Source organism: Antedon mediterranea, chromosome 1, assembly GCF_964355755.1.
Source record: "Antedon mediterranea chromosome 1, ecAntMedi1.1, whole genome shotgun sequence".
Lineage (NCBI taxonomy): Eukaryota > Metazoa > Echinodermata > Crinoidea > Comatulida > Antedonidae > Antedon > Antedon mediterranea.
The window spans coordinates 17,188,338-17,204,753 of NC_092670.1; the positions used below are offsets into that span (position 1 = coordinate 17,188,338).

At 34.6% G+C, this 16,416-nt stretch overlaps 1 protein-coding gene and 1 long non-coding RNA gene across 6 annotated transcripts in view; one reads left to right on the forward strand and one right to left on the reverse strand.

The window, feature by feature from the left end:
- LOC140059478 (uncharacterized) lies at positions 1-2,364 on the reverse strand. Its single transcript, XR_011847200.1, has 3 exons — positions 2,339-2,364; positions 1,390-1,503; positions 1-10 (listed from the first exon to the last, which is right to left on the reverse strand). It is a non-coding gene; the product is annotated as an uncharacterized lncRNA (long non-coding RNA).
- The window catches only part of LOC140059434 (regulatory-associated protein of mTOR-like), a 26,360-nt gene continuing 12,030 nt past the window's right edge, over positions 2,087-16,416 (forward strand). For all 5 annotated transcript variants that reach the window (XM_072105351.1, XM_072105378.1, XM_072105362.1 and 2 more), the window contains exons 1-14: positions 2,087-2,393; positions 3,772-3,874; positions 4,044-4,126; positions 4,886-5,044; positions 5,422-5,568; positions 5,756-5,934; positions 6,577-6,636; positions 6,729-6,829; positions 7,370-7,514; positions 9,166-9,340; positions 9,712-9,795; positions 10,054-10,164; positions 10,269-10,343; positions 10,627-10,692. In XM_072105351.1, coding sequence (XP_071961452.1) covers positions 2,256-2,393; positions 3,772-3,874; positions 4,044-4,126; positions 4,886-5,044; positions 5,422-5,568; positions 5,756-5,934; positions 6,577-6,636; positions 6,729-6,829; positions 7,370-7,514; positions 9,166-9,340; positions 9,712-9,795; positions 10,054-10,164; positions 10,269-10,343; positions 10,627-10,692 — 1,626 coding nt within the window. In that variant the 5' untranslated portion in view covers positions 2,087-2,255. The remainder of the gene's footprint in view (positions 2,394-3,771; positions 3,875-4,043; positions 4,127-4,885; positions 5,045-5,421; positions 5,569-5,755; positions 5,935-6,576; positions 6,637-6,728; positions 6,830-7,369; positions 7,515-9,165; positions 9,341-9,711; positions 9,796-10,053; positions 10,165-10,268; positions 10,344-10,626; positions 10,693-16,416) is intronic.

Sequence of the window (16,416 nt, forward strand, 5' to 3'; positions counted from 1 at the left end):
GCAACTCAATCTACACGATATACAACAAAAAATTAAACAAAAAATTACAGTATAAGGGTGTTATACAGGCCCGTAGCCAGGGGGGGTTTTTATGGTTCGGGCGAACCCCCCCCCCCCTTTACAGCGAACCCCCCTTAACCGACTGCGAACCCCCATCCCCGACATGCCCAATACCTCACCCTCATCTCCAAAAATCCTCCAAATACGTGCCCCACAGTACAAAAAGTTGTTTGTAAATTGAAAAATTCGTAAACTTGTTCGTGAACCTTCTTCTCTGTATGAGCGTCAACTAGCGATACGTGTCTGTACATTTCTAAAAGCTGCAAATGAATTGCCGATTTTAACCTGAAAAATAAATGTTTGGTCCCTGCATGTAACATGATATTGACGCGTCTCATAGCGAACTGGGGCACGAACGATTCGTACAAAGGACACCGCCAGACAACTGCGTACCTATAATTGTTTAGATCACTGGCAGTCAGGCAGCATGCATAAAGTATATAGCCTTCCGACGTACATCAGTATTTATGTGTGACTATGAAGTATAATGTATCATAGAGGATTATAGTGAATATTAATATTTTACACTATAATATCTATGGTATCAAGAGTACTGTAGTTCACATTATGGCATCCGATTATTTTTTTCTAGACCACCAGCCGATACGTACTAAAATGTATCAATATCACCTATTTACATATTTATATTCCTCAACAAATTGCTGTAAATAAATATTATAGATAGAGCTAGCAAATAGCATTTGCCTTCAACCAGTGTGCTTTTTTCGGGGCTGCTCCTAGATGTACGTTCGCATTGAACGCAAAACAAAATACGGAGTAAATGATCAAACAATCGGCGGTTCCGCACAGAGCACGCGCATCTAACATACGGCAACAAAATAGTTATCGTCCTTTAAATTATCGACGTGTTTGAGAAGGAGGAAAAAAGTACGATCCTTTTGGTCATTGGTAGCATGCTGCACGAGAGTGTCTTTTCCGGCCATCTAGGGTTGTCATTTAACAAAATTCGCTTCGCATCAGGCCCCACCCCCAGGGGGGGGGGGGGGGGTTGACCCAAATATTTAGTGTCCGAACCCCCCCTTGACAGATCCTGGCTACGGCCCTGTATATGAATTGGAAATTCCAGCTCACTGTCAAACGAGAAATAGGCCTACGGTTTCATCATGTGAGTGCAGTACTTGGAAACCAGAGTATTCAGCATTAATGTCACAATCGCGATATATATCTATTTATTTTAGCCTATCTGTACGGTTTTAGGAACAGTTAACTACCGGTACCACCCAAGAGGATCAGTAACAAATTGAAAAATTATTCTCATCTAAGAAGCTTTACGCAACCAGCAAGACCAAAATGATTAATTTTACGTACCCTAAACAACCCTGGTTTAAACATCGGCATCTTGACACTGTACGGTACTGTCTCAGAGTGGAGTGAAAAAGTGTTATGTTGTTGGACTAAAGGGGTATATCTTGTTTAAACACACTATACAAACAGCAGCAATAAATATTATCATTAACAAATATTTATGAACAAAGTACAAAGTAAAGTTTAAACGTTTAAATTATTAAATGTAAGCACTGTAGTGATATTCAGGAATGTGAAAGGAAACAATTATGGAACACGTGGTGGTCTTCTTGCAAACTAAAGTTTCTTTATTGATTAAAATGGGTGCGGCGCCTGCAACACTTAGGCCTACATTGGAAATTCGAAAATGAAGGCCCAAAGTTTTAGAATTAATACAGTTTTAAAATATCTTATCAGGCATATAATAGATTATTAGGAATAATAAATAATTTGTTTAAATAAAGAAATTACGCCTACGTAATTGTGTATTTACTATTTAAAATACTATCAATGATGGTATGGTGAGCTCATAACGAACATTATACTACCCAATAACCACTGAATTTTAGATAGACATTATTTCCAATTTAACATTATTATTTATATATAAAATCTATACAAAAATACAATGTAAAATGTATCCGAAAACCAATACCCCGTGCGGCGTACACTACGAGAGGGCGAGAGGGTGAGAAATATCTGTAATAAAAGCACTATTGGCGTTTCATATCGGTTTATGTGCCTTTACGCATGCGTAATAACATGAGGAATTAAGAAAAATAATGTGGAGTACGACGCTTGCTTGGGGCATAATAACAAACGATAGACCTCCTTTAAATTTCACTTTTAGCTTGTTTAATTGTATGTTTTAATATTCTAAAGAAAGGACAATGTATGATGATATTACAGAGTCAGAGGAAAGTGAATTGTCGGATTGGCAGCTGCCCCTGGCGTTTATGAAAAAGAGACACACCGAACCGATTACGGGAGGCAACGTTGTAACACAGACATGGCGAATGAAAGAGAGGGTGAGTAGGGAAGTGAGGATAGGCGAGGCGGGGTATTCGACGGATCTCCGTATTCGACGAGGCATACCAGGCATAGGTCAAGATGGGCCTGGGCCTAGCAAATTTACGTTCAATGACTAACCCGGGTGGTCTTTGACGAGAAACCTTAGGGAGTTTCTTTCACATCTACTCTAGGCCTAGAGTACAGGGCGCTAGTTCCGTTTCGCACCTGTTTTTATTTCGACTTCCTTTTGACTCCAAATTGTTAAGCAACTTATTGTGAATACCACATCTTAAAATTGGGCCTCATAAGTACTTTTATGAAGAAGAATCACATAAAAAGTAACAAATAAATCCTTAAATTGATGATTTTACAAACATGTTTCTCGCATACCGTTCGCCGCGAATTTAGCATACTCGAAGTTCAATATTTTTGTTTCTATGGAGCGCCAAAAGAGCAACAACAATAGATGGTTAAAACCTCAGTGGAATGCGTCTTCTTTTAATGCATTTATTATTGAAATACACGTTTAATTTTAATATATTTTGTCAATAAAAATGCTGTAACATTTTACTGCTAATAATTTGCTGTTGTCAAATAGCAACCAACCCTAGGCCTAAGAGTAAGACTATTATTTAGATTAAGGTATACCCCTACAGTACATGTAATATGATGATAAATTTGTCGATTTTCATTCCTAAAAGCTCCTGCAAAAACCATGTACAGTATCAACAGTAATATTTTTGTTGCATTGACATTGACAAAATATGATAAAATTAAACGTAATTTTCACCAATAAATGCATTAAATATACGAAATTTACTGAGTTTTTAGCCCTCTATTATGATTGCTCTTTTGGCGCTCCATAGAAACAACAACATTGAACATGGAGTATGCGAAATTCACGAACCGATGTGCGAGAAACACGTCTGTAAATTCATCAATTTAAAGGATTTATTTTTTACTTTTTGTGTGATCTCCTTCGTAAAAGTATTTTTGAGGCCTAATTCTAAGGTGTGGTACTCACGATAAAGTTACTTAACCAATTTTGAGTCGAAATAAACGACAGGTGCGAAACGGAACTAGCGCCGAGTACAGAAACATTTTAGGGTCACGTTATTCGATGAATTAAAATAAATTCGTAAGCCTACCAGTACCTACCACTACTAGCCTACCTAGTAGAAGTAGGCTACTACCACACACACGCTACAGCTGAGTTACATTAGGCCTAGGCTAGGCAGGCCCAAGTTAGTGCTAGTATTTTTATATATAAAGTAGCCTAGGAGGCCTAGGCCTAACTAGCACTATTAAATTTACCTAAAAAACCAGTCTGGCTTTCAGGTGTGAAAATAAATCTAAAGATTGATTGAAATAAAAAAACGCTTTCTTTCTATTTAGATGAAAACAGTAAGTGTTGCTTTAGTTTTATGCCTTAACGTTGGAGTAGATCCACCAGATGTTGTCAAGACAACGCCATGTGCTCGACTTGAGTGCTGGATAGGTAAGTAACAAAATAATGGATGATAACATTGACTGTTAATGTAATTGTTATGTGCAATTAGTTCAAATTGAGCATAGACAAATTAAAATGATTTTGTATCCAAATTAGTTAAAAATACATGATATGAAAGTGTATATACCATTAATTTTTTATATGGTTATATTTGTAGATCCCCTGTCAATGAGTGCGCAAAAAGCACTGGATGCCATAGGAGGGAACTTGCAGAAGCAATATGAACGTTGGCAGCCAAGAGTAAGGATGCTTCAATGAAATATTGTACACCATGTATTATAATAATAATAATAATACCACATTTATATAGCGCCCTTTTCATGAGTAATCATGCTCAAAGGCGCTTTACAAGCATTATTACCCCAGTATTTTTTATGGGATCAAACACGTATGGAAACATACTCCCATAATGCAGCCGGTAACCAGCGCAAAGTTGTGTCTAGATCTAACTGGGTACCCATTTATACACCTGGGTGGAGAGAGGCAACGTAAGTAAAGTATCTTGCCTACGGATACAAGCAATGCGGCGAGAGTTGGATTCGAACCTAGGTCTGACGATCGGTAGTCCAACGTCCAACACACTGCGCCACACGCCCTCTTTATTCGTCTTTCACACCACCTCCGGTCCGGCTGCAGTTCAGACCCACGTAAGATTTCGTGAACAGCACTACAGTGGACCGAAGCAGTTGCGAAAGACGCTTCTAGAAAGTGAGAACGCTATTCTATTATTCAGAGATAATGAGAGTGCTATCCTACACAATGGAAAAGGAATAAAAAACATTTTGCTAATTTAGAAAAATAGATCTGCTTTGCCTTTGCAGGAAAAAATAATTATCTAAAGTTATAGTCAAATATTGTGTTGTATAAGAGCCAACAGCAGTCCATGTAATCAAAGTGAGGAAACTCTCTGAATGGGGAAAGAAATATGTGGAGACATTACATTAATCTTGTAGTCTACTAAAACAGAAATTTATGTTTCTTTAATTTTCACATTTGTAGGCACGTTATAAACAAAGTTTAGATCCGACAGTTGAAGAAGTAAAAAAACTATGCACATCACTAAGACGCAATGCTAAAGAAGAACGTGTCCTTTTTCATTATAATGGGCATGGCGTACCAAGACCAACAACAAATGGAGAGATTTGGGTTTTTAATAAAGTAAGTTTCTTAAGCTCTGTATACACTATCAAACTAGTTTGACAAAAAGGGTGTGTTGTGCCCAAATATGTTAGTGATATGCCCAAATATGTTAGTGATATGCCCAAATATGTTAGTGATATGCCCAAATATGTTAGTGATATGCCCAAATATGGTAGTGATATGACATTGTGGCCATATATATGAACACATCACATTTTTTGTAACATAATGTTTGGTAGTGTAAACAGAGCTTTATAGTTTGTTTTAAACTTTCATTATTATTTTAACTTGATTGGAACAGACACACATTTTCTTGATATGCAACATTGATTAGCATTGAGGCATCATGTAAATGCAATATTGTTTATGATAGATTTTTGTCTGTATTCTTGCAGAGTTACACACAGTACATACCCCTTTCAGTGTATGATTTACAGACGTGGATGGGTAGCCCATCTATCTTCGTGTATGATTGTTCTAATGCTGGCCTTATACTTGAATCATTTGAAAATTTCTCAGCTCAAAAGGTTCACGAAAGAGAGGTATGATTTCAGTTTTTTTGTGAAGCTTCTAATTTCTGTGTAGGGAGAACAAGTTAAGATCAGATCACAAAAGTAGAACCTGAGTAACAGTTCTAGCTCAAAATCATGGTCGCATTTACTGAAAATAAGTGACATAATATAAGCCTATTTCAAAATGTTAATTATTGTGTTTTGCTGTTATTTTCAGCTTGCCGGCATCAACACTCATACACTTCCAAAGAATCAGCTTCCACTTCCACAACCAGTTAAGAACTGTATACAACTAGCAGCTTGCAGCTCAAATCAATTATTACCAATGAACCCTGAACTACCAGCTGATCTATTCACATCTTGCTTGACCACACCAATCAAAATAGCTTTAAGATGGTAATGTACAGTTCTACTGGTCGCCGTGGGTCTTTAGTATTAAAAATCATGATTAAAATCGGCATTCAGTTGTATATTGCTACTAAGATTATGGGACTTAATATTGTCATCTTCTTGATTTATTTATCATCCTTGATCAGTCACAGTGATTCTGTCCAGTGGAGTTTTCATAAGGCTGAGATCCTAAAAATTGTTATTATTTATTATTATCCATTCTTTATACTGTGTGACCTCTTCAAACTGATCTCCCAGACGACCCAGTTATTATGACTGTGTGTGACAGTTTTTGTACTAGTACACTGGGGTAACCCCTTACTTGTCTCGTAGGATGTACTGGGTTCTTTAAAGTGCACAAGAGCCAAATTTGTACACTGAACCTACGGTTTATATTCCTTATCCGAGAGGACCCGTACTACCACCAGAACTATGGAGTGAGTGAGTCTTGAACCCTTGCCGATGGCTACGTATTATAGTTCCACTGTCTTAACCATTCGACCACTCACTCGCTTAAACTCAACCTAGTCTTAAATCTTTAGCATTGTATATTTCTAAATGTAGATGGGTAGCTGGAGTGTCTGTGTCCCCCTGATCTACTTACACAAATTGTTTTTATATTTGATCTATTTATTCTTTTGGTTTCAGGTTTTGTTACCAAAAAAGTAGTAGTCTAGTTAGTGGTATCACACCAGAACTTGTTGATAAGTAAGTATGTTTTCAGAAATTTATATTCTTTTCAAAACAATAAATGTAACACACATGTAATTATCATAAAATATTCGTATAATTTTCCTCAGAATTCCTGGTCAGTTGAATGATCGGCGAACACCTCTAGGTGAACTAAATTGGATATTTACAGCTGTTACGGATACTATAGCGTGGAATTCATTGCCAAGAGGTTTGTATTGCATTTATTTTTTATATTGACAACTTAAACTGATCTTACTGTATTCACCATTCACACGTTCAAACTAAAATAAAAAAATCTCCTATCTAAAGCTCTACTCTACACTATCAAACTAGTTTGATGTGGCCAAATATGGTTGTGATATGCCCAAATATGGTTGTGATATGCCAAAATATGGTTGTGATATGCCAAAATATGGTAGTGATATGACCAAATATGGTAGTGATATCCCCAACTATGGTAATTATATAACATCAATCCATACAGTATATGGGTACATCACATCTTTTTGTCACATAAGGTTTGATAGTGTAGACTGAGCCTTAATGAATATCACACAATCAGTAAGGCTTGTTTCCCACTTAGACACAACATAACGACGTACATACAATGCAAGCAACAATTTGGACAATCCATTGCATGATTTGATTTGTCAAATGACTTGTGTGGTACCTGTGTTGGATGTTTAAATGTTCAAACCAAAAAGGTTATTCAATTTGAAATTCAATGCTGCTCTTTTTAAAATTTCAGATCTATTCCAAAAGTTGTTCCGTCAAGATTTGCTAGTTGCTAGTTTATTTCGCAACTTCCTTCTAGCTGAGAGAATTATGCGTTCTTATAATTGTACACCTATCTCAAGTCCACGTTTACCACAAACATACCAACATGCCATGTGGTGAGTTAATATTCATTCATGCAAGTTCACATTAATTTAGCCAAGATCTGTAAGTCCCATTACAAAAGTTAAAAAAAAAATATCAAAGGGCAAAAAAACCCAAAAAAATATATATGAATGTTCATATATAAATATCAAAGGCACAGAATGATTTCTAAACCGCCTGGTGATATACTGAAATTTAATTAATTACTTTGAAACGATAAAGATGAGGAAATCTGAGAGAGTCACCCCAACCGAGATTCGAACCCGCAACCTTCTTGAAAAGCAGATGTCCTAACAATTAGACCACTCTGGTGCTTTTATGGTATTGATCAAATTCGTATATACAGTATATATATGAATATATTATCCAATCTGCAGACAGTACTGTTTCAATCCTAAATATATTATGTACTATGTCAAAAGCACTGCATTATATTTTTATGTCTAAATGAATGCTATTACATTGTGTTTCGTGTGCACCTCTACAATAATTATATGTATATTTTGTAGGCAAGCCTGGGATTTAGCAGTTGAATGCTATTACATTGTGTTTTGTGTGCACCTCTACAATAATTATATGTATATTTTGTAGGCAAGCCTGGGATTTAGCAGTTGAATGCTATTACATTGTGTTTTGTGTGCACCTCTACAATAATTATATGTATATTTTGTAGGCAAGCCTGGGATTTATCAGTTGAATGCTATTACATTGTGTTTTGTGTGCACCTCTACAATAATTATATGTATATTTTGTAGGCAAGCCTGGGATTTAGCAGTTGAATGCTATTACATTGTGTTTTGTGTGCACCTCTACAATAATTATTATATGTATATTTTGTAGGCAAGCCTGGGATTTATCAGTTGAATGCTATTACATTGTGTTTTGTGTGCACCTCTACAATAATTATATGTATATTTTGTAGGCAAGCTTGGGATTTAGCAGTTGAATGCTATTACATTGTGTTTTGTGTGCACCTCTACAATAATTATATGTATATTTTGTAGGCAAGCCTGGGATTTATCAGTTGAATGCTATTACATTGTGTTTTGTGTGCACCTCTACAATAATTATATGTATATTTTGTAGGCAAGCCTGGGATTTAGCAGTTGAATGCTATTACATTGTGTTTTGTGTGCACCTCTACAATAATTATTATATGTATATTTTGTAGGCAAGCTTGGGATTTAGCAGTTGAATGCTATTACATTGTGTTTTGTGTGCACCTCTACAATAATTATATGTATATTTTGTAGGCAAGCCTGGGATTTAGCAGTTGAATGCTATTACATTGTGTTTTGTGTGTACCTCTACAATAATTATATGTATATTTTGTAGGCAAGCCTGGGATTTAGCAGTTGAATGCTATTACATTGTGTTTTGTGTGCACCTCTACAATAATTATATGTATATTTTGTAGGCAAGCTTGGGATTTAGCAGTTGAATGCTATTACATTGTGTTTTGTGTGCACCTCTACAATAATTATATGTATATTTTGTAGGCAAGCCTGGGATTTAGCAGTTGAATGCTATTACATTGTGTTTTGTGTGTACCTCTACAAAATTATATGTGTATTTTGTAGGCAAGCTTGGGATTTAGCAGTTTAATGCTATTACATTGTGTTTTGTGTGTACCTCTACAATAATTATTATATGTATATTTTGTAGGCAAGCCTGGGATTTAGCAGTTGATATTTGTCTTTCCCAACTTCCTGCTTTATTACAAGGCAAAGAGTACAAACATAGTCCATTTTTTGGTGAACAACTTACAGCTTTTCAAGTATGGTTAACTGTGGGATCTGATAAACGAAACCCCCCAGAACAACTTCCTATTGTCTTGCAGGTAATTGGATATTTAATGTATAAAACATGTTTAGAATAAAGCCTGTTTTATAAAAATCTGTTTTATATATCACTTTTTATTGTAAAAGCATTGTAAAACAAGCGCACTTGTAAATGTTTCATTGCCAATGGGTAAAGCTACAATTACATAGTGGAACGAAAATGAAAACATCAGCATTAGATATAAAAAAATAGAAAAACTTTTTTAAAACTCAAGCAAATGTAAATATTATTTATCAAAATAAATAAATACTACTATCTTTTATAAAGTGTGTAAACAGTTAAAAGTCTTGAACTACCTTACTATTGTTAAACAGCATTGTCCAATAATGTATTGCATATCTGTGTGATTATTTATGTCTTTTTAATAAGGTACTACTAAGCCAAGTTCATCGGTTACGTGCTCTTGATCTGCTTGGACGGTTTCTTGATTTAGGCCCATGGGCTGTAAGTCTTGTAAGTAAACTATTATTACTTGGACGGTGGATTTCACTTTTGACAGTCGTTGATCATGTGACTAAATAAGAAAAGGACATTCGCTACTAAATTCACTTTTGACAGTCCTTGATCATGTGACTAAATAAAAAAAGGACATGGTTACTAAATTCACATTAGTTTGTCCCCAACAATACAATACAATTCAGTATGTCCACAATTGTTATTCACTTTTAATGACTTTATTCATTTAATTTAATTAGCAAATTTTTCTTACAGGCACTATCAGTTGGAATTTTCCCATATGTATTAAAGTTATTACAGAGTTCAGCCCGTGAACTTCGACCTCTGCTAGTCTTCATCTGGGCTAAGATACTAGCAGTTGATCGAGTAAGTCATTGTTTTTTGCAATTTTTTTTTCTGATTTGCTTTGTGTGTGTTTGTTTACACTATAGATTTTTTCGATTAGTAAATCTTTAAAACTTCTTTTTTAGTCTTGCCAAGCTGATCTTGTTAAAGACCATGGGCACAAGTATTTTTTGTCTGTTCTTGCAGACCCATTTATGCCAGTAAGTATCAATACATATAATAAACATCTTTATTTACAATATTATTACATTTGTCAATTACAAATCTCCCTACACCTATAAATACATTCTAAAACCACAACCTAAATGTGTTCTGTTTCTGGAGAGTTGATTGTATTACTTTATCAGTGGAGTGGAGTTGTAGCTGGGTGGTTTGGATGCACAGTTACCATCCCTTGGCCCTGGGTTCAAATCCTGTTAAATGTTAAGATTTTTTCTCACAACATGTTCAACTTCACTACCAATAACTTGTTGTATTTATTAGGCTGAGCACAGGACGATGGCAGCCTTTGTACTGGCTATGATTGTACATGATTATAGAAATGGCCAGGTAAGCCAATCAGCACACCCATGATGACCATAAATGGTAGCTTTGATGCTTAGCTACAGATCCTGGAGTCCTGAGTTTAAATCCTGATATCATGATTTTTCTCATGACATAAAATAACCCTACTGTCAGATATGTTTATGCAGAGCATCGTGTGTATGTTTTCTGTAATATAATATTACTGTAACTGTAAATAATTACTGTACATATTTTATTATTAGGTGATCATTTAGAATAAAATGATCACCTATTGTTATTGTATCAAATCTTTATTGGTTATCCGCAACGAAGTTGCAGGATAACCTCTTGTGATTGTACGAAATCATCATCTTTTTATTTTTCTTCTTTCTTTCTGTATGATTTTTGTGTAACGCTTTTCTCTAAAACTCGCAAACATAACATTTCGGTAACTATCTTAACATATTGACATTTACGTAACGTCGTCAAGCGAAGCTTTTCATGATGTTTGCAATTGCGCAACGTGACGTACGCGCGATTTAACGTTTTTCTCGTATTTAACATATGTTGAAAACCAAATAACATTTCAACTTGAAACTTCGCAAAAGTTTAATTTATATCATGCGCTAACTTTATGTTGAAAAAAAATTGCGTGTTTTACACAAAGTTACGCGCGCACGCGCATTTAAAATTTCAAAATGCGCAAAATTAATTTATAATCAACTTTCTACGCGTTTCTGGTCGTTTTAAGCATTTCAAAAATTCCCACGCGTGCGCACATTTTTACGTGTGCGGTACGCACGTAGCATTGAAAACGTATTTTTTTCGCGATTTATGTTTTTCCAGCCTTTTCTAGTAATTTTACCAAATTTTAAACAATTTCGACTTAAAGATACGTCATACGAGTACGTCGAATTGGACAATTTGTGCGCGTTTTTTATGAAAAGGTTAAAAAATTCGTTTAAAATATGCCTTTTTTTAAACAGTCGTAATTTCTAAACTAGACGGTCAATTTTTTGTGGATGACATATTCTGGAAGTAGATGAGTGGTAGATATCGGATCAGGTATTGATATGGCTAACCGGACATTGTGACGTCATCGTATGGCCACGCAAATATAAAATTTAGGATTTTTGTATCTTTCGTCATAGCTCATCACATTGAATAGAGCGCATCTCCACTTATTCGTTTTCCATTTTCACCCCGATTTTGATATTGTCTAGGTCAATCAACTATCTTTCGCATGAGTTAAAAATATTTTAATTTTTTTGACGTCATCATGCCTAAAAATTTAAATCACGTGTGGCATTAATTTCATCTTTACAGTAAATTTTAATCTGTTATAGCTCGTAAGAATAAAATGTGATAATCAAGATTAAAACTTTTTCTGGAAGCTATTGAATTTTAGATACGAAATTATGTAAAAATGTTGCCAATCGGATGTTGTGACGTCATCATATGGCCAGTTATATAAAAAAGGTCGTATTTTCATCTTTTGCGTCATAATTCATTACATTTAAACGAGCGCGCATCAATATTTCACGTATTCAAATTTCTTCTACATGCTAATACGTTGTTGCTGAGATAATTTCCTTTCGGAATTGCTAACTTCGCGTTTCATTTTAAAACCGTCAACACGTTAAAAATTGCAATAAATAGCGGGTCCCGTAATTTCACCTATTCTATGTATGTCACTGTATGTGATATGGATACAGATTATACTATGTATACTATATATGAATTTAAATAATAAAATTCAGCAACATATCATATTCTTCAGTTCAGGTCATAATGCCAACGTGAACACTTCCTTTTGTCCTCAACCTATCCCCTTAATGTTAATGTTGCACCACTTGCGCGGCGGATAACCAAACTCGTCAAAGTGACGAGTTACATGTCTAGTTAGTTATCCGCTTAGTAGCGGATAACTCCTTGTGATTGTATTGGATCAATATTTTTCTGTATTATTCTTCTTTCTTTCCTTCCTTTTTGTGAGGCGCGTTTCTCTGAAATGGGTAAACATAACATTTCATAACTTTGTCAAAACATGGGCATTTATGTGAAGTTGTGCACCTCCTATTTTGAATGACGTCAGAGTTGCGCAACGTGACTTACGCGCGATTTTATGATTTTTTATGATTGATCTTAGATTAAAAACCAAGCATAATTTTTTTTTTACACTTTCTGAAAATTTAAGTCATATCAAGGGCAATCTTTCTGTTGATTGAAAATGGCATGTTTTACAAGAAGTTACGCGCGCACGCGCATTTAAAATTTTAAAATGCGCAAAATTAATTTCTAATCAACTTTTTACGCCATTCATGACATTTTGCGCATGTCAAAATTTCCCGCGCACGCAAACAATTTTACACGTGCGGTGCGCACGCAGCATGAAAATCATGTTTTTTTATATTAAATTGTGATTTTTCAGCCTTTCCTAGTCATTTTTAATAAGATTAACATCATTTCAAATTAAAATGACGTCATACGTACACGTTGATTTAGACCATTTGCGTGCGTTGTAGTTGCAAAAGTTACAAAATATTGTCAAAATTATGCCTATTTTGAATCTATTATAGCTCCTCAGGATCAACCGTTACCCCTGATTTTTTTAATTTAATATGAAAGCAGTTATGTTGTAGATATGAATTCATGCAGAATTTTTTCTTCACGGATGTTGTGACGTCATCATATGGCCACACAAATGTAAAATATAGGATTTTTGTCTCTTTAGTTATTGCTCATCACATTCAATGGAGCGCATCACGTTTATCCATTTTCCATTTTCACCAAGATTTTAACATTGTCTAGGTCAATCAACTATCTTTTGCATGAGTTAAACATATTTTAATTTTGATGACGTCATCATGCCTAAAAATTTTAATTACGTGGGTCATTAATTTCATTTTTACAGTAAATTTTAATCTGTTATAGCTCGTAAGAATAAAATGTGATAATCACGATTAAAACGTTTTCTGGAAGCTATTGGATTGTAGATACGAATTCATGTAAACATTTTGCCAATCAGATGTAGTGACGTCATCATATGGCCAGTTGAATAAAAAAAGTTGTATTTTTATATTTTTCGTCATAGTTCATCACATTTAAATGAGCGCGCATCTATATTTCACGTATCCAAATTTCTTCTACAGGTTAATATGTTGTTGCTGAGATAATATCCTTCCGAAATTGTTATTTTAGTGTTTCATTTTGATACCGTCGCCATGTTAAAAAATGGTATAAATGACGGGTCCCGTAATTTCACCTATTCTACACTGTATGTAATATGTATACAGATTATACTGTTTATACTGATACTATATGATACAAAATTGACAGAATTCAGCACTAACAACATATCATATTCTTCAGATCAGGTCATAATGCCATAATCTTTATCTGTGTGCAATATTCCAACGTATGGCGTGCACGTGGCGTTTGTCGTTGTGCGGATAACTAACTCGTCAAAGTGACGAGTTTCATGTCTAGTTCTGTATTATTCTTCTGTCTTTCTTCCTTTTTTTGTGAGCCCTGTTTCTCTAAAATGTGTGAACAGAACATATCATAACTTTGTCAACATATAGATATTTACGTGACGTTGTGCACCTCCTATTTTTGAAAAACGTCAGAGTTGCGCAACGTGACTTGCGCGCAATTTTATGAATTTAAATGATTGATCATAGATTAAAAACCGAAAGTCATTTTGTATTGAGACTTGGTGAAAATTTAATTCATATCAAGAGTCAACTTTCTGTGGATTAAAAATGGCATGTTTCACACAAAGTTACGCGCGCACGCGCATTTAAAATTTTAAAATGCGAAAAATCAATTTCTAATCAACTTTCTACGCATTTCTTGTCATTTTGAGCATGTCAAAAATTCCCACACGTGCGCAAAGTTTTACGCGCGAGGGGCGCACGTACCTTTAAAAACATACTTTTTTTGCGTGATTTATGTTTTTCCAGCCTTTTCTAGTAATTTTACCAACTTTTAAACAATTTCGACTTAAAATTACGTCATTACAAGCACGTCGAATTGAATAATTTGCGCGCGTATTTGATCAAAAAGCTAAAAAAATCGTCAAAATTATACCTTTTTTTAAACAGTCGTAGTTTCTAAACTAAACGGTGAAAGTTATTTTTATTACATATTCTGGAAGTTGATGAGTTGTAGATATCAAATCATACATTAATATGGCTAACAGGACATTTTGACGTCATCGTATGGCCACGCGAATATAAAATATAGGATTTTTGTCTCTTTTGTTATTGCTCATCACATTCAATGGAGCGCATCACGCTTATCCGTATTCCATTTTCTCCGAGATTTTAATATTGTCTAGATCAATCAACTACCTTTCGCATGAGTTAAAAATATTTTAATATTTGTAACGTCATCATGCCTAAAAATGTTAATTACTTGGGTCATTAATTTCATCTTTACAGTAAATTTTAATCTGTTATAGCTCGTAAGAATAAAATGGGATAATCACGATTAAAACGTTTTCTGGAAGCTATTGGATTGTAGATACAAAATCATGTAAAAATTTGGCAAATCGGATGTTGTGACGTCATCATATGGCCAGTTAAATAAAAAAAGTCGTATTTTCATCTTTTGCGTCATAGTTCATTACATTTAAAAGAGCGCGCATTAATATTTTACGTATTAAAATTTCTTCTACACAATAATATGTTGTTGCTGAGATAATTTCCTTCCGAAATTCCTATATCAGTGTTTCATTTTCATACCGTCACCATGTTAAAAATTGGAATAAATGACGGGACCCATAATTTCGCCTATCCTACACTGTATTAATATGTATACAGATTATACTATGTATACTGTAAATAGTATATGACACAAAATATACAGCATTTAGCACTAACAACATATTATACTCTTCAGTTCATGTCAATATGCCATAATCTTTTTCTGTGTCCAATGTATGACGTGCACGTGGCGTTTGTCGTGCGGATAACTAACTCGTCAAAGTGACGAGTTTCATGTCTAGTTGTTATTTTTGTTTCTGGGCACTATTTTGTGTAACAAATATCTAAAAAAGTTTAATGTCAATGATTACCAAAATTTCACAATGTCTTTCAAATACTTTAACTTAGTCCTAATAAGCTTTTCAGCGTGATCACTCATCCGTGACGTCATTTATACGCCATTTTGTGAAATCACATTATCAATCATATCTCCATAATTCATTATCACATATTAATGAAATTTATTACACGTAAACTTCAGGTCAAGGGTAAAAATATTAGCAAGTAAAAACGCACGCGCACGTAGGGTCACGCGCGTAAAATCGCGCGTTTAAAATTTAAAAAGCTCAAAATTAAGTTTTAATCAATTTAGAGCATGAATTAGGCCATTTGCGTGTTTCAAAAAATTACTGCGCAAAAATGCGTTTTTGAGCGCGCGATTCTTAAAAAGCGTAAAAATACGAATTTTTTGTAGAAATCGCATTCTACTCACCATCCTTAGTACATTCACCGAATTTGAGTTCGTTCCGACTTAAAATAATGCTATACGAGCATGTTAAAAATGACAAAATGCGCGCATTAACTGCATAAAAGTGCTGAAAATGATGAAAAATAAGGCATTTTTAAAATGAAAATAATTCTTCAGAATGCACGATGACCCCCAATTTTTTTTAATTATTCTGGAAGCCATTGAGTTCTAGATATAAATTCATGTACACATTTGACGTACAAAATGTTGTGAGGTCACCAAATGGCCACTCGAATTTAAAAATTAGGTTTT